At 40.2% G+C, this 18,797-nt stretch overlaps 1 protein-coding gene and 2 pseudogenes across 3 annotated transcripts in view; 2 read left to right on the top strand and 1 right to left on the bottom strand.

Moving 5' to 3' along the window:
* Positions 1-973: 973 nt before the first annotated feature.
* Positions 974-1,654, bottom strand: LOC118719001 (annotated as a pseudogene).
* Positions 1,655-4,815: 3,161 nt separating this feature from the next.
* Positions 4,816-18,797, top strand: part of LOC118719171 (kinesin family binding protein) — a 32,299-nt gene continuing 18,317 nt past the window's right edge. The window contains exons 1-4 of one of the 3 annotated variants that reach the window (XM_036438297.2): positions 4,817-5,320; positions 9,503-9,601; positions 15,592-15,671; positions 15,979-16,162. In XM_036438297.2, the coding sequence (XP_036294190.1) occupies positions 4,895-5,320; positions 9,503-9,601; positions 15,592-15,671; positions 15,979-16,162 (789 nt within the window). In that variant the 5' untranslated portion in view covers positions 4,817-4,894. Of the gene's footprint in view, positions 5,321-9,502; positions 9,602-15,591; positions 15,672-15,978; positions 16,163-18,797 lie in introns of all 3 variants that reach the window. The other 2 variants (XM_036438298.2, XM_036438299.2) reach the window with 2 other exon arrangements.
* LOC118718975 lies at positions 13,950-14,320 on the top strand (annotated as a pseudogene).

Below are 18,797 nucleotides of genomic sequence, written 5' to 3'. Positions count from 1 at the left end.
ATTCTATAGGTGCTGCTTTGCATTTTGCTTTCTTTCCTTAACAGAATACCCTGGAATCCACATTGGTTCATAGAAAGCTTATTTCTATGCATCATACTCCATTGTGTGGGTATAACACAAGTTTATTCAACCTTTTTCTTATGTCTTATGTAAGAGCACATAGGTTTCCTGTAATTTGCAGTTACAAACAGTGCTGCGGTGATCAATCTTGTGTCTGTTTGATACTGTTGGAGGTGTATCTTCAGGAAAGATTCCTAGAAGGGGGATGTCTTGGTTAAAAGGTAAGTGCGTATGTAGTATTTTTGTTTATTGACAAATTCCTGCATAGGTGGGGATTTTCTTCCTTGCAACTTAGTTTTTAAAGAAGCCAAACCATTTGTTTTTCATTGTTACTGTTGATTATTTATAAGTTTGTTAATGTGTTTTTTATTTTATTTAAATTCTTTATTGTTGAAAGAAGTAGTACATGTCTTCTTTTCTCCCCATTGATCTCTCCCAGCCACTTCCCACCCTCCTACTGTCTGTGTCCACTGGTTATGCTTATATGCATACATACAAGTCCTTTGGTTGATCACTTTATTTGTAGGTTTTAACGTGATATATAATACTTTAATCTACTACAGTTATTTCATGTTCAGATTGTGCATCCCCTCTGTGAACAGCAAGAGCCTATCACACCCCTCCCCCAAGATGGTGATTTATTTGCATAGATTTTGTTTATTCAAGACCCTATGTTGGCTAAAGCAGTCCCTCCAGGAATTGCCCCTCCAGAGGCCGTGACAGTAGGTCTTCTGTGGAGGGAAATGTTGGGAGGGCGGTCAGCTGTAGTAAAGGCAGCTCTCGGAGAAAGCGGGAGCTGAGGGGCCAGCTGCCAAGAATTCAATAAATTGCTTCAGATATTCTTTCTTGTGGGCAAGAGCCTCTTTTATTACAAAAATGACTGCTTTATGACATCTTGAGTTTGATTTAAACATTGCTGTTAGTATGTTGCTGACACCAGCTTTGCAGAAAGGGCTCTGGAGAGATGGTTTATGAACACAGCAACACACACCTGCAGCTCTTCTGTTCTGGAGGCTCCAGGGCAGCCAATATTGCTTCGTCAGACATTCTTTAGGCCTTTCTGTGTGAGTGCAGAACGTTCCACATATTTGATGGCCTTCAGGTCATCTTTTCTTCAGCAGTTGCTGGAGGGATAGGCTTTGGTTTGTTCTTGGCAAGTTTCTCAATAGTAGAGGGGTCATCTCTGAGATCAATTTGGGTCCCAACAAGCAAGAAAGGAGTTTATGGACAGTAGTGAGTTCTCTCAGGCACCCACTTTAATGTTTTCAAATGAGGATGGAGAGACCACTGAAACACATTAGAAATACATCTGCCTGTGAATAACTCAGCAGTCATAATCTTGTCTCATCTTCTTGTCCTGCAGCCTCAAAAAGCCTAAGAGTATATGGCTCTCCACCAATCATCGTTGTGACTACAAAGTTGTCAAAAACAGTTGGTACATAGTCAGATGGAAATTTGCTTATAGGGTAGAATATTAGGAGTCATATTTTACCAATGGCACCATCACCCACAATAATGCACTTAATTGTCTGCATTGCTGAAATCGTTTTCTATCCAATTTAAATATTTCAAATCTGATAATGACCCCAGCTTCTCTGCCAGCATGTTGGTGAACTAACGCTTCTAGTCTTTGATGGTTTCTTTTATTTCTGGTGTGACAAGATAGCCAGGCTCATCCTGTCCCAGAACCAGAATTACCATTTTCTTGAAGGAACCACGTTTCCGTATAATAGGTAATGCTGTTTAGGGCTTACAATCTGGGAAACAAGACTATGTCTTACATTCTTATTTTTATTTAATTCATTAAATAGGTTAAGTTTATGCTACATTTTTATTGATGTTATTATTATGAAAGTGACCTTTTTCTCCATTGCATCTTTCCTCCAATGAAAGGTTATTGATTTATACCTTTATTTGACCCACCTGTTTACTAAACTTTTTTTTTTATTTTTTTATTATTTTTTTATTTTTTACTTTTCCTGTTTAGTTTTACTTTGCTTTTTCAGGAAGACAGTCATACCATCTGTAAATAGTGATAATTTTTCCATCTTCTCAATCATTAGACCTCTTATTTGTTCAAAAGAATGTCCAACTGCATTTTCTGGCACTTTCAGATCAATAATATATACTACAGATGCTGGTTACCTGTTCTTATTTGTGAATTTTCCATTAAGTTGGCTCCCCCATGTAAAGACAAATTAGTGCTCTTCTTAGTGGTGTATTTTTACTGGAAAGAACATAATTGATAGAGGTTAACTCCCTTTCATCACAACTTGCCTTATATTTCCCCCTCTCTTCTAATTACCTTCCTTGAGCTTGATCTCGGGTCACTGCATTTGTATATCACTCACTGGATGAATTCCACAGGGACTACTTTATGACATCTCATAGAGAACATCCCATGACCGTCAATACTCAAAATACTGGTATAAAAAGAAGGCCAAGAGAGGGAATAATGTTCCCCTATGGTCAGCTGGAACTCTTCCATCTTTCTAGGTGTACTGGTTAGTATTGCGGTTTTTATTCAAAGAAAACACGATAATTTCAAGAGGAATATCAAAAGTGCTTTATTCAAAGTGATGTCCATCGCTAGCTTTACATTTCCCCATCTTTCTGGTAATTTGTGGATACCGTCCCAACAGAACTTTCCTTGTTTTGAGGCAAACCATTCAGAGTCCCAATTTTCCACTTTGTACTTAAAAAAAAAAAAAAAAAAAAAAAAAATATATATATATATATATATATATATATATATATATATATATATTATTGATTTTTTTACAAAGAGGAAGAGAGAGGGATAGAGAGCTAGAAACATCATGAGAAACATCTATCAGCTGCCTCCTGCATGCCCCCCACTGGAGATGTGCCCACAACCAAGGCACATGTCCCCCGACCAGAACTGAACCCGGAACCTTTCAGTTCCCAGGCCGACGCTCTATCCACTGAGCAAAACTGGTTAGGGCTTTTTGTACATTTTGAAGTGCTGCTCAGAAAGTACATGTGCCATCAATCAGAACAAGTGGTAATCTGAAGGAGCAAGGTCTGGTGAATACAGCGGTGGGTTAATACTTCTCAGGCTAGATCTTTCAACGTGTCTTTAACTGGTTTTGAAGTGTGTGATGGTGTGTCATCATGAAGCAAAATTACTTTGCAGTATCTTCTGGAACATTTTGATCATTTCATGATTAAAGCATGGTTCAAATTTGATTATTTGTTGTTGGTAGCGATCAGTATTAACGGTTTCACCTGGTTTTAGAAGCTCATAATACATCACACCTTTCTGATCCCACCAAACACACAGCATTGTCTTCTTTCCGAAGCGATTTGGCTTGCAGTTGATGTTGATTGACCTGGATCAACCCATGATTTTGTGCATTTGGGATTCTCAAAATAAATCCACTTTTCAACACCAGTCACAATTTGATGCAAAAAAAAAAAAGATTTTCTTTCGTGCTGTTGAAGCAATATTTTACTGATGACTTTTTGGTTTTCCATTTGTCTTTCGTTCAGTTGATGTGGCATCCATTTTCCTTCCTTTAAAATCTTTCCCATTGCTTGTAAACAATTAGATATAGTTTGCTGAACAATGTTTAATCTTTCTTCAAGTTGTTTTTGAGTTTGACACGCATCTTCATCCAATAATGCTTGTAATTGTTGGTCTTCAAACTTTTTTGGTTGACCTGGATGTTCTTTGTCTTTCACATTGAAATCATCACTTTTAAAGCATTTAAGCCAGTATCTTGAGATGGAGCATGTTCACCATAAGCTTCCTGAAGTATTCAGCAGCACTTTTCTTCAAAATAAAGTAATGAATTACAACTTATTGCAAATGTGCTTTTTTGGGGGGCACGACATACAACATTTTTAAGTGTAAAAATATATTAACACTTTCAGCAAATTTGCCATATGAAGTTTTGCAGCTTGTTGTCAATACAACAAAATAGCATACATATCAAATCGCATATGTGTAACTCCCATCTATTGAAAAAATCCACATTACTAACCGGTACACCTAGTAAGTTTGCTAGTCTGATGTCTTTGTTTATTAGGTGTGTGTCTGTGTAAGGATTTTCAGAAACCTCTATCTTAGTTTTCACCTGGCTGTTCTACCAGCTAGATCTTTAGAGGTCAGCGCCGTGTGTCATGGTGGTTTATTTATTGAGCTCCTACTAGGAGACAGTATAGCATAATAACTAAAAGTGGTCTCCCCGCTTCCCCTCAGCGCCCTGAAGTTGACGAAGGTGTGTAGTGGGAACGGTGCCACAGCTCTGGGATTTGACTCGTGTTACTGGGGAAGTTGTGCACAGCCCTACAACCTGCATTTCAAGCCTGAAGTGATCACGGCATGCCTTTCATACTCAGCTCTAACTCACCAGGATAGATAGTAATAATAATCGGACCCTTGTTACATTTTTATCGTGGACTAAGTTACCACTAATGCCAAAAGAATTATGCCTTTCCGCTTATATCAGCTAACAAGAGTAATTAGTAAATATGTTTGTCAACAGTATTTCCATGTGTTCTATTAAAGTCAGCCGGTGGTTTTATATGGGTAAGAACTTCACCGGGCTGAGCGAGAAGTGAATTCACCATTACAGAGGGCGGGATTCGTGGGTGGGGCCATCCTCCTTGGCAGCTTCATTTCCATGGCAACGGTTGCTACGGTAACCACCAGGCCTTCCCATTGGTCACTGCTGAGCAGATTGCGGTTCCCTGGGCGGACCTCATTGGCTATAATGATGCAGTGCCGTAAGGGAAGTGTCGTAAAGCAGAAAGGAAGGCGGGAGTGCGGATGGGAAACATCAGGGAAACCTGAGCAGCGGCGGCCGCTATGGCGAGTGGCTCGTGGGCCGAGGTCCGGGAGAAGTTCCAGGCCGCGCTGGCTCTGTCGCGGGTGGAAGTGCACAAGAACCCCGAGAAGGAGCCGTACAAGTCCAAGTACGGCGCCCGAGTGCTGCTGGAGGAGGTCCGAGCGCTGCTGGGCCCCGCGCCCGAGGACCAGGAGGAGCGGCCTCCGGCCGAGGACGACGTGGGCGCGGGGGACTCCGCCCGGGGGCTGCCGGCCGCGCTGGTGGAGGTCGAGGGGCCCGGGGCCCAGGGCGCCGTGCGGCTGGCGGTCATCGAGTTCCACCTGGGCCTGAACCACATCGACACGGAGGAGCTGTCGGCGGGGGAGGAGCATCTGATGAAATGCCTGCGGCTGGTGCGCCGCTACCGGTTGTCGCCCGACTGCGTGTCCCTGTACATCCAGGCGCAGGTGCGAGCGCTGCCCGCGGCCGGGGGCTCGGGGCTCGGGGCTCGGGGCTCGGGGCGGGAGGGCCCACCTCCTGCCAGGGCCAAGGTAAATGTTGCAAGGCTCAAATTGTCCCACGCGTTTGAAGCTTTGGGATAAACACCTGGGAAACTCCTCCACCTCCATCGCCCACTTCAACGTCCCTGGCTGCTTCGCTTAGTCGTGGTCAATGCATTGGTTTTGCCCTCTTTATAATCGTAAAATACTTTTTCAGCTCTTCTCCACCACTTCTAGTTCTGTTCATTCTATTAGGGGAAAAAAAAATCTAAAGTAATTTTAATCTTAAGAGGGACCAGTTTGTTCCCAATTTGCTAAAATGTTGTTAACATTTTTTGTATCTTTGTTCATGAAGGATTTATCAGTCTGTAGTTTTCTTGTTAGGTCTTTGGTTTCGTCTGAGATGGGAGGTGTACTTTCCTTATGTTTCTAGAAGAGTTTGTGTAGAGTTGGTGTTATTTCTTCCTTACATGTTTGGTGGAATTCACCAGTAGTAGTACTTTTTTTTAGCTCTTCTTATTTTATATTCAGCTTTTCCCCCTACCTGGTCTGATGCTCTGTGAATGAGACAATAGTTTCTGTTGTATTGTAGGATTTATGTTATACTTAAAAAACAATTCATGTAGAATGTTAACAGCAGTTATCTCTGTGGAGTTAAAAATCAAATCGATTCTAGCCGAAACCGGTTTAGCTCAATGGATAGAGCGTCGGCTTGGGGACTGAAAGGTCCCGGGTTCGATTCCGGTCAAGGGCATGTACCTTGGTTGCGGGCATATCCCCAGTAGGGGGTGTGCAAGAGGCAGCTGATCGATGACTCTCTCATCGATGTTTCTAACTCTCTATCTCTCTCCCTTCCTCTCTGTACAAAATCAATAAAATATATTTAAAAAAAATCAAATCGATTCTAGATCCCTTGCTCAAGTCACCATTAAACTCCAGGGTTTCTAAACACTTTTTGCAGTCTAGTGAAGCCTATCTATATAATAAAAGGCTAAAAGGCAAATTGTCCCCTCCACTGGGGGTTGACAGAGAGTTGAACAGGGGCTTATTGGCTTGCCAATCACATGTGGCTCCCCCTGCCAGGCCCAATTGGACCCTCCTCCCCCTGCCAGGTCCAATTGGACCCCACCCGTGCACGAATTTGTGCACCAGGCCTCTAGTATTGCATAAAACAGACTAGTGATTTTAAATGTATAAAATAAAATATAAAAGAATATTAAAGGAACCAGTAATATAAATGTTATCAACACATACATTTTAATCCTCACCTAAGGATATATTTTTATTGATTTTAGAGAAAGTGGGACAGAGAGAGAGAAAGAGAGAGAGAGAAACATAGATATGAGAGAGAAACATCAATTGTTATGCACCAAAACCAGGAATCAAACCCACAACCTAAGTATGTGCCCTGACTAGGAATTGAACTCATAATCTTTTGGTGTTGGAACAACACTCCAACCAACTGAGCAATCCAGCTAGGGCTCAAAGTATTTTTTTAAAAAGATTTAAACAATAACTAATGATGTGTCTAATGTCCATAATTTTATTTTATTTTTTAATATTTTTTTATTTATTTCAGAGAGGAAGGGAAAGGGAGAGATAGAAACATCAGTGATGAGAGAGAATCATTGATTGGCTGTCTCCTGCACATCCCACCCTGGGATTTGAACCATGACATCCTGGTTCATAGGTTGACCAGCTGGGCAATGTTCATAATTTTAAAGTAGTTAATGAATATAAATATTTTGAGATCAGCAAATTGTAACATTAAGATTTTTTTTTTCACTTTTATAAGTCACAAAATCTCAAGTAGTATAATATTGTTGCTTTTTTTAAATTAAATATATTTTATTGACTTTTTATAGAGAGGAAGAGAGAGGGATAGAGAGTTAGAAACAGCGATGAGAGAGAGACATCGATCAACTGTCTCCTGCACACCCTCTACTGAGGATGTGCCCGCAACCAAGGTATATGCCCTTGACTGGAATCGAACCTGGAACCTTTCAGTCCGCAGGCTGACGCTTTATCCACTGAGCCAAACTGGTTTTGACTATTGTTGCTTTTTTTTTGTTGTTAATCTTCACCCAAGGATATTTTCCCATTGATTTTTAGAAAAGTGGAAGGCAGGGAGGAAAGGAAGGGGGAGAGGGGGGAGAGAGAGAGGGATGAACCTGCAACCCAGGTATGTGCACTTGAGCAGGAATTGAACCCGCTACCCTTCGGTCCTCAGGCTGATGCTCTGACCATAGAGCCACACCAGCCAGGGAATATTGTTGCATTTTGTTTCCTGCTTTCATAATGAAAATAAATGCTAGATTTTAGTAGAACATAGTGAAAATAAATTGAAATGATTTTTCCATCCATATTTGTAGACTCTGAATTCTATTAATGGGTTCCTACCTTGTGGTTCTGTGGACCACAGGCTAATCTGTGTGCCTGGCTGGGGTAGCTCAGCGGCTGAGCACCGAACCGGGAACCAAGAGGCCACCAGTTTGATTCCCAATCAGGGCACATGCCCGGGTTGTGGATTCGCTCCCCTGTGGGGGGCATGCAGAAGGCAGCTGATCGATAATGTTTCTATCTATCCCTTTCCCTTCCTCTCTCTCTAAAAAATCAATAAAATGTATTTTTAGAAAAATACACCAAAACCTCTCTGTTTTCTTATCCTGTGCCCTTCCCGAGGAAAGTAAGCAAAAGGTGGTAGAAACTCAGCCTCCGAAGTTTCCTTGTGCCTGAAGGACAGTCTAACCCTGTATTCTAAAGGTTAGCTGGGCATCCAGTCCTGAGTTTTGAGTCTAGACAGCCCTGATTTGCTCTGTAAAGTGCCTGATAGAGAGTCACATGCAGGAGACAAGCTGGCTTAGTTTTAAAAATGTTATTTAGCATATCACCCCAAATCTAATCAATTTCTTAGCACCTTCATGGTAGCAGAAGGAAGTTTGTGCTATGGACATCAAAAGGAAGTGATCGATATAAGAAAAGACACTACAAGTGAAGACACTAAAAATTCTGGATATAATTACAAAGCTGTATAATTTTAAGAACTTTGGAAAATACAAACATTTATTTTTTGAAATGGTAAACATTAGGAACCTGACTTATCTGATGAGGAAAGGCATATAGCATCTTCAGTTTTCATTACATAATTTGAATAATTGGAATTTGAGAGCTCACCTCCCTTTAGGCTTGAACCAAACAGTAACTGTTAAGAGGCCTCTGGAGATTCTAGACATTTGAAAACATGTTTCTGGCTCATCTTCATCTCACCGTGTACTGTCTATTGATACAGTGATACAGTTTTACCCTCGAAGTTAGGATCTTGAAGGAAAAACGTTTATTTCAGGAATCTAGGTATGGCTTAGCTGGCTGCTCTGGTTCAAGGTCTCTCATCCCATTGTTGGCCTGGTGAGGCTGCACTTGAAGAGTCAACTGAGGGAGGATCTTCCAAACTCCCTCATGGGGTTGTTGGCAGGACTCAGTTCCTTTGGGCTGTTGGCCCGAGGGCTCCAGTTGACCTCCCTCAGTTCCTTGCCGTGTGAGAGTCTGCACAGCCACCACATGGCAGCTGACGTCCCTCAGAATGGGAGAGGAGCACCTCAAGGGGAACAGTGTTCTGGAACTTAATCTTGGAAGAGACCTTCTATCACCTTTGCCATATTCCGTTTGTTAGAAGCAAGCCACAAAATCCAGCCCATACTTAAGGGGAAAAGATTATACAACAAAGCATGAATACCAGGAGGCAGGGATCATTAGGGATCCATCAGTAGCTGTTTACCACTACATAAGGACAATATTGGGAATAATTCATTGTGTTTTTTTAAAAATATATATTTTTTTATTTCAGAGAAGAAGAGAGAGGGAGAGAGAAAGAAACATCAATGATGAGAGAGGATCGTTGATTGGCTGCCTTCTGCACGCCCCCTTACAGGATCGATCCTGCCACCCGGGCCTGTGCCCTTGACTAGAATTGAACCAAGACTCCTTAGTCCACAGGCCGATGCTCTATCCACTGAGCCAAACCAGCCAAGACAGGAACAATTCATTGTTAATCAAACTGCAGTACTGATTGGTAGGAAAATACTGACTTTGAAACTAAAAGTTACTGTTACGAGGAGATTTATATTGTCATTATTTCTCTTTATTTTCCAGAATAATCTGGGTATCTTGTGGTCTGAAAGAGAAGAAATTGAAACGGCACAAGCTTACCTAGACTCATCAGAAGCACTGTATCTTCAGTATATGAAAGAGGTATGTTGCATGTCCGATAAATTTTAAGATTTGATTAAAACTAATCAAGAACTGATGTTAAGAATTCCTTACTCAAATATTTGTGTATGACTCTCAGTATACTTAGGGACCTCTCTATAGAGCTGTCTAGGTAGTCAGTCAGTACTTGCAGACACCGTTGTTAGTGATTTATAAATTTTAACTCATTCAATCCTCATGGCAACTTCTGAGGTGGATACTTTTATTATTCTTATTTTAGAGATGAGAAAACAGACCACAAGGGATTAAGTTACTTGTCTCCACACACTAGTAAATTGTGAAGTTGGGATTCTAATCCACACAATCTGATTCCAGAACCCGTACTTTTAACCTAGACTCCGCTGTCTCACTTGGTAGTTGGACTTAGTGTAGAACACAAGTGCTCAGAGCTCCTTGAAGGACAGTGTGGTGTCAAAATGATGAGAGCAGATCGAAGGAATGCACTGTAAGCAGAATCCGCAGATTGAGCATTCCTAATTGCTTTGTCAGTTTATAATTTTTATTATTATTTTCGTGGGGTGGGGAGACACAGACTTTGTACACATATCTGAGTTTGAATCCTGAACCTATTAACTGTATAGCCTTCCAATAAGTCATTCTACTTCCAATAAGTCATCCTCAGATTCCTCATATGTGAAATGGAAATAATGATACTTGCACCCTTGTAGCATGGTCAAAGAATGAACTATCATAGGTATAAGATGCTAGTTGGCACATAGTAGGTGCTCAACTAAAACTGGTTTTACTCTCCTTCCTGCTCTCTTTTTAAAAAATGTTTCTTTATTGTTGAAAGTATTATATATGTTCCCCCTTCGCCATTAACTCCCTCTACCCTACTCCTGTTCCTTCCACAGTACTTACTGCACTATTGTTTGTGTCCATGGGTTATGTATATCTAACTATATATATAAAAGCCTAAGCGACTGTTTGACCAGTAGCTATGATGTGCACTGACCACCAGGGGGCAGATGCTCAATGCACAGGCATGCAAACATGAAACAGACTGATGAATCTCAGAGGGAAGGGGGTTGGGCAGGAAGAGAATAACCAAAGATCTTATATGCATACTAGAGGCCTGGTGCACAGATTCGTGCACCAGTGGGGTCCCTCGGCCTGGCCTACGGGGATCTGTAGGGACCTGGTCTAAACTAGCAGCCCAGCATCCTCCGAGGGGTCCCAGATTTCGAGAGGGCCCAGGCCAGGCCGAGGGGCCCTATTGGTGCGCGAATCCATGCACCGGGCCTGTAGTCTATATAGAAAAGGCTAAGTGTCCCTCTGACCGTCCATCTGGCAGCTGTGACAAACACTGACCACCAGGGGTAGAGGCTCATCGTAGGAGCTGCCATGATGCGCACTGGCCTGCACCGTGGACCTGGTGCCGACAAACCAACACTCGACTTCCCCCAAGTGGGACACAGGCTCTGCCACCACCCTGGAGTGACACCCCACTAAATCGCAGTCAATGCTGCCAAGACCCCATGGTGTAAAATGCAGCCCCCAGCCCAGACCAGCCCGGAAATGGTGCTGTGGGCTCCGGGTAATGATGTCACATAGCAATGCCTGGCTTTCTCTTTCTAATGACTGGCCTCCTTGGAGTTTCTTCAGCCCAAGAATATAATTTGCTTTATTTATAGCCAGGTGCAAACATTTTGCACTAACCAAATGTTTGTGAAATGTTTTCCCATGCCTTATCTCATTTGATCCTCACAGAAGTCCTGGAGTAGGTAGATAGGAGGCTCAGTAGAAACCCATTTTCTTTTCATTAGCCGAAAAATGGAGATTTAGAAAGTTTAGAAACTTGACCCCATTGAAAAGAAATTGTGAACCTTGAAAATGACTTTAGGTTTTCTCACTGTGCAGAATATAGTCAAACTCTGCTGCAGTTAAATATTTCACCCTTTGTTCTCCCTGTGTGATCTAAATAATAATCTGCTTCATGTTGATATTTACTGCTGTATTCTGACAATTACTTGAAAGAAAAGTTGGGGTGATTCACTGAGCTGGAAAAAGTTTAGTTAAATCAGAAAGCAGGTCTAACTAAGCAAGTTTATTCTCTATATTCTTAAAAGGCTAAGTTGACTCGTGTATGCACAATACATATAAAGCCCTCGCTGGTGCCAAGCACACGCGTGTTTCCATTTGTCATCGTTGATCATGAATTTGGTTGACAGTTCAATTATAGAGAAAGGGTGAATAGTGATATTAAAATATTTCTTCTAATTAATTTCCTTTCAATTGCACGAATCTGTGCACCAGGCCTCTAGTATGCTTATAAATTCTTTAATTTCTTCCATCCCTTCTTTCCCTCTGAAATGCCTCACTCTGTTGCACGCTTTAATGTCTCTGGATCTGTTTTGTTCATCAGTTTATTTTGTTCATTAGATTCTACATATAAATGAGATCATATGATACTTGTATTTCTCTGACTATCTTATTTCACTTAGCATAATACTCTCCAGGTCCCTCCTTAAAGGGTAAAAAATGCTTCTTTTTTATAGCTGCATAGTATTCCTCTGTGTGAATGTTCCACAGCATTTTTATCCATTCATCTACTGATGGGAACTTGGGCTCTTTCCAGATCTTAGCCATTGTAAATTATGCTGCAAAATAACATAGGGGTACATATATTCTTTCTGATTGGTATATCAGGCTTCTTAGGGTATATTCGTAGAAGTGGGGGTTACTAGGTCAAATGGCATTTTTAATTTTTTGAGTAAACTCTACACTTTTCCATAGTGGTTGTACTGTTTGTCAGTTTAATTTAGAATATGTGTTTATAGGCAATTAAAGCTTTTCCCCCTGAGGAATATATTCCCAAGTTGGAAAATTTTAAAAGTCATGGCTCTTCTACCTTGGTGTTATAACTTTCCTCTTTAAGTTCTAAGAAAAGCAGAGAACCACAAAGCCAAATTGAATGTGATGTTAGTCTCTGTTTATGATTTTAGGCTCTCTTAATTCATGAATTTGTTAAATTAAAATGTAAATATACCAAAAACCTGTTATATTTCATTCAAAACTAGTATTAATAAGGAAACATAAAACATGTAGCAAAATACAGTGTACTTTAAAAAAAAATGTTTTTATTGATTTTAGAGAGAGGAGGAATGAGGGGGAGAGAGAGAGAAACATCAATCACCTGCCTTCTGTATACTCCCTACAGGGGATCGAGCCTGCAACCCAGGCATGTGCCCTGACTGAGAAGGGAACCGGGGACCTTTTGGTGCATAGGATAACACCCCACAAACTGAGCCACACGGTTCAGGCCACTCTGTATTTTTATATCTCTGTTTTAGTTAAGAGACTGATTTAAGTGCCAAAGTTATACATAACGTGTGATAGTCATAACAGTGAAGTACGTACATAAAACAATACATTGACTAATTCCCCTCATTAAGACAGGGGTAAGCATACTAAGCAGCCCTTAAAATTGTTGAGATGGTTTTTGCAAAATTAATTAAAAATCTATTGTGTTTGCCTTTGGCCTTGCTTCCTATCTTAGTCATTTTCACTTTCTGTGAATTCTAGGACTCCAAGTCATGATGCTTTTATTGTCCGCATACAAAATGTAAGATCATTTTTTTTTTTTAATGGGAAGTATCATTTCTGTTGGGAGTTTAGTGAATTCAGTTTAAAGTATGGGTGGGCTTGTAGGTGTGACTGTTCTCAATCAAGTATTAGGCAGAGGTTAAGTAACTGTTCTTTTGGAAGATGGAGGATGGGTTGTATTGAATCCTCCTAGGATCCTTATGAGGAAAGTACACTTATTTTACAGAGGAGGAAGCAGAAGCTCAAGGCAATAGACAGTGGAATCACTGTTTTGTTGTTTTTTAAAATACATATTTTATTGATTTCAGAGAGGAAGGGAGAGGGGGAGAGATATAGAAATAAAATGATGAGAATCATTGATTGGCTGCCTCCTGCACACCCGCACTAGAGATCGAGCCCATAGCCCAGACACCTGCCCTGACTGGGATTCGAACTGTCACCTCCTTGTTCATAGGTGAGCGCTCAACCACTGAGCCAGGCCTGGCAAGAATAACTTTTTAATGTCCCTGTATTGAAAGAGGGTACCCAGCCCTGGCCTGCTAGCTCAGCTGGTCAGAGTGTCATCCCAATACCTCAGGTTGGGGATTCCATCCCCAGTCAGGGCACATACAAGAATCAACCAGTGAAACCGGCTGCTCTGAAAAGCCGTCTTTGCATTGTTCTGTGGCTGCCTCTCTGCTGGCTACTGCCACCTCCACTGCGGGCCTCCTCTGCCAGCTGGGACTCCAGCAGCTTCTTCGCCAGAGTCCTCCAACTTTCACTTAAAAAAATCCGCTGCATCTGATCACTGGCGAGCTGCTCCGTTCCAGACATGGCTGTGGACACCAGCTCCAAGATCACCATCAAGGACTTAAAGAAGGAAGTTGAAGAGGAGGCAGAAAATGGAAGAGGTGCACCTGCGAATGGGAACGCTGATGAGGAAAATGGAGAGCAGGAGGCTGACAATGAGGTAGAAAAAGGAGGGGAGGAGGAAGAGGATGGAGCTGAAGATAAGGAGGCATCTATGGCAAATGGGCAGCTGAAGATGATGAGGATGACTAGATAACAAAAAAGGAAAAAGTTAAACTAAAAAAAAAAAAAGCCTTTGTGACCTATTCACTCTCCACTTCCCATAATCTAAACATGGTCACCTTCAAGTAGAGACTCTCGCCCCTGCCTGACCAACTACCCACCTGTCAATCACCCACCCAACTTGGGCAGCGCCACCTGCAGGTGACATGCACTCTTCACCACCCAACCAAAACCACAACGTGAGTTTGCAACAGGAAGGAAAAAAAACCCACAACTTCCAAGGCCCTTTTTAAAAAAAATTTTTTAAGTACTTTAAAAAGGAAAATTGGTATTTTTTATTTACATTTTATATTTCTGTACATATTGTTAGGGGTCAGCCATTTTTTAATGATCTTGGGATGACCAACCTAGTCTTTGGGTCATTCACTGTCCTACTTCTGACTTTACTTGTGGTGTGCCTTGGGGAAAAAAAGCAAAAACCACCACCAAAACCGTCTTATTCTGAGTATTCCAGTAAGTTTTTGTATATGTACTTAGCTGTACTATAAGTAGTTGGTTTATATGAGATTGCTAAAATTTCCTCCCTTTTTTTGTCTATGAAAGTTCTATTTTTTTGGCCTTTTTTGATGTATGTGTGAAACAATGTTGTCCACCAATAAATGGGAATTTTATTTTGCTGAGTTCTTACAACAAAAATCAATCAGTGAATGCAAAAATAAGTGGAACAACAAATTGATATTTTTCTCTAAATCAATAAAAAAATTAAAAGGTAATCTATATACTTATTTTCTTTAGAAAAATATTTAAAAATATTTTCAAACTTTGAATTTTCATTAGTGGTCAGTTTAGAACAATATTATTCTAAGGATGTATACACTTTTTTCTATTTGTCATGCTTATGTAGGTTTTAAAAGACTATCAAACAGAATTATGACAAAATACCTGGAGGGGCATGGTAGAGGGAGTCAATAGAGGGGGGAAAGGGCACATCTGTAATACTTTCAACAATAAAGTTAAATTAAAAATAAAAGACTTAAGCTGAAACCAGTTTGGCTCAGTGGATAGAGCATCGGCCTGCGGACTGAAAGGTCCCAGGTTCAATTCCGGTCAAGGGCATATACCTTGGTTGTGGGCACATCCCCAGTAGGGGCTGTGCAAGAGGCAGCTGGTCGATGTTTCTCTCTCATTGACGTTTCTAACTCTCTATCCCTCTCAATTCCTCTCTATGTAAAATCAATAAAATGTATTAAAAAAAAAAAAAGACATGGGTCAGTCTCATGGGCTTAAAAAAAAAAAAAAGTGAATTAGTAAAAAATGAAGTATATTGGGGTTTTAAATTTTGATTTCTCCAGGTCTTCCAGAAGAGGGCGCTTGGTGTTTACAGTAAAATTTTAGAGTTTTGTTTTTCTTTGTAGATTGGGAGTCCCCCTCTTGATCCTACTGAGCATTTTCTTCCTGAAGAAGAGAAACTTACTGAACAAGAGAGATCAAAAAGGTGAGTAGGTGTAGAAATCAGCCCTCACAGCTATTTTTCACATAGTGTAGATGATGGTTAAAAAACACGCTTTCTCTTTCAAGGCACTCATAAAAATTCTAAAATGTGGATTCTGAAATCGATTAAAGCCTTCATTTGCCACTTACTTAGATATGTGACTCTTTCATATTTAAGGATCAGTTTCCTTATCTGTCAAATAGCCATACCCAATTTAAAGGGTTGGTGAGAGGATTAAGATACATATATATGAAAGTTCTGTAAAAATTGCAAAACACTATGCAAATATTATTTTTTTTCTTCTTCATAGATTTGAGAAGGTTTATACTCATAACCTGTATTACCTGGCTCAAGTCTACCAACATAAGGAGGTGTTTGAGAAGGCCGCTCATTATTGCCACAGCACCCTAAAGCGCCAGCTTGAGCACAATGCCTACCATCCCATTGAGTGGGCTATCAATGCTGCTACCTTGTCACAGTTTTACATCAATAAGGTAAGCTTTTCGAAGTTGTTATCTAACAAAGTTACTGATAGAGAATATGAAATATAGACCACATAGTACTTTGAAAATATAATCTTAAAGCTCGGTAGCTTAGGGACATCTGACATAGAATTCAACAATGACAACAACAAAAGCATATCCACACAACTGGCACCCAGCTAGAATGGCATGGGTCTTTGTGATAGTTTTAACCAAAAAATGGCATATAAAGTAGCCAACCAGTAGCCCGTATCCTCATCTCAACAGCAATAACAAGAACTTATAGTTAAACCTTGAGAAAAATAGGTAGCTTATATTTTATGATGTAACCTAGACAGAAAAATACAGCCCAGTTTGCCAGTGTGCTAAAATTGTGTAGCTTTTGTTGCATTAATCTATTGAATCTTAATCTATTGCATTAATCTATTAATCTATTTTATGCTGCTACATAAAATAGAGTTTTATCATTATCTTATGTTTCTAGCCTCTAAAATTATATGTTACCCAAGACCAATTCTTTTTTGTTAGAAGCATGCTATCTCAATTCATTTTTAGTAAGATGTTACCTTAAAGTGCAGATTTTATTTTGTAGATATAACTTTATCTTTAGGCAGTTGTAATCTGCTGGCTATAAGAATTTGTATGAGGAAGTTGACTGTTAAATGTGGGCTTTGATAAAAGCATGTGATGCATTTCAGTTATTCTTTAGAATTAATTCCTTTATGATTTTCTATATTGAAAATATCTCTGCTCAGTTCCAGAGTTTCAGGTCTTTATGATATACTTCTCTGTAGTATTACATAGGGACTTTTAGATTTTTAGTTGTTTATCAAAATTATTAAGAATCATGTTGGTGTACTTTTAATTGACTTATTTGTTCCTCTATTCAAGATCTTGTTTTAATGCTAAAACACTTTTAAGCCACCTTTCCCAGCTATTTTGTTAATCCTCAATCAAATATCTCAGCAATAGAAATTACTTTTATTTGTATTTCTGATTCATAAGCCTCTCGGAAGTTTTGGTAATTTTTGCTTATCAGAGTTTCTCCTTAGGTCTCTGGTGGCCTGCTGCAGTATCCTTATTGGGCCCTTATCCTAAGATTTTTGTTAGTGCTGATTCTGTAAATGCACCCTATGTTTAAAGTATTGTCCTGCAGAATTCCATTCAGAAAAGCTATTAGCAGGAGAGAAAGGGCTGTGGTGTCTGCAGCACCACTTCTAGGAGTCTGGCCTAAGTAATGCTGCTGCATATGTCAGAGCATCCAGTTAAATGTAATCGTGCCTCCCTTCTATTGTGGCCATCATCAAAAAGTGTTATCTTGTGCCTCTGCTTGTGGCACCATTTTTATAGCTTCTGGGGGCCTCTTATTTGTTTCAAAGTTACATAGTCACTGTGATTTTAATGATCACTTTAAACAATGTTGGTATTGATAATACTTAGATATCTAGATATTAAAGTGTAATTTAAAATATAAAGTTGTTAAATATTGCTTTTATGGAGCATGCAATAATTTTCATGAGTACCTGCCCTATGCCTTGTGCTTTTTTTTTTTTTTTTTTTTTTTTTTACAAGGATGGCTTATAAGTTTTTGTTACAGCTGGCTAAGTTGTATTACAGAGAGATTTGAACCATGTTTTTAAAAAAGCAGCTGCCATTTATACCTTCTTCATCTTCATCTGGTTCCAGAGATGAGGTTTTGCTACTTGTTGGGTCCCTCCCTGGCAGGTGCTCACCCACATTTACCAGCCACCTCCAGGGCAGGGCACAGAGCGGCACTCACTGCTCTAGCCGTGGCTGCTCAGGGAACCAGCCCGTCTGGAGAAAGCGGCGGTGGTCATGAGGCGGAGGGGTTGTGGAGGGACAATTAAAGCTGCTCATGTAAATGAACTTGTTTTTTTTTTTGAGGTTTAACACTAACACTTTGATCTGTAGATGTTGTTGGGCTAATACTACACATGGTCCCCAGATATTCTCAAGATGGTTTCTGAATTTGCTTAGGGAGGGCTACATTCAATGTTGAGATTTTAAAGTCATAGCTAACTATTAAGAATCTTCTTAGCAAAATCAGGTAAGTATATCTAACATGACGCAGACATATTTATGAGGATGGCTTCCAACTAAAAGTTGGACTTGAACTTTGTATCTTTGCTGGGTGGCCTGTGACTTACACGATAAATGCAAAGTGTTCACATTAACAAGATCTTCTCCAAGCATTTGAGAAGTTTACTAAGCCCAGATTTGAATTACAAAGTCTTCAAGTATGTTGGTAAAGCAGTTTCGTAAAGTTTGTCTGTGGAAAGTCATTGACATCAAAACTTGGTGGGAATTCTCATACAATAGAAGATTTTTAGAAGACAGGAATCTCTTCCTATCATTTATTATTTTTGCCTTTGAATGGTAGGATATAAAAGGGATCTCTAAACCTAAAAAATCAAATCCTTAAGTCCTCCGACAGAATGTAGATCTAAGAAGTTATCGTGCACATAACTTTGGCTCTTTGGGCAGAACCTGAAGATGATCTGAGGCACCTGGAATCTATGATGTAGCTATTGTTGTAGACTTACCAGTTACCTGAGGAGAGCCATCTCAGTCAGCAGCTGCCTTCCAGTCAGTTTGGATTAAGAGTTTGGGGGCATTGTACTTCTTT

The sequence above is a fragment of the Pipistrellus kuhlii genome, unplaced genomic scaffold, assembly GCF_014108245.1.
Source record: "Pipistrellus kuhlii isolate mPipKuh1 unplaced genomic scaffold, mPipKuh1.p scaffold_m20_p_15, whole genome shotgun sequence".
Taxonomy (NCBI): domain Eukaryota; kingdom Metazoa; phylum Chordata; class Mammalia; order Chiroptera; family Vespertilionidae; genus Pipistrellus; species Pipistrellus kuhlii.
Note: the sequence above shows the minus strand (reverse complement) of the source record. Positions and strands in the feature narration are given on the sequence as shown.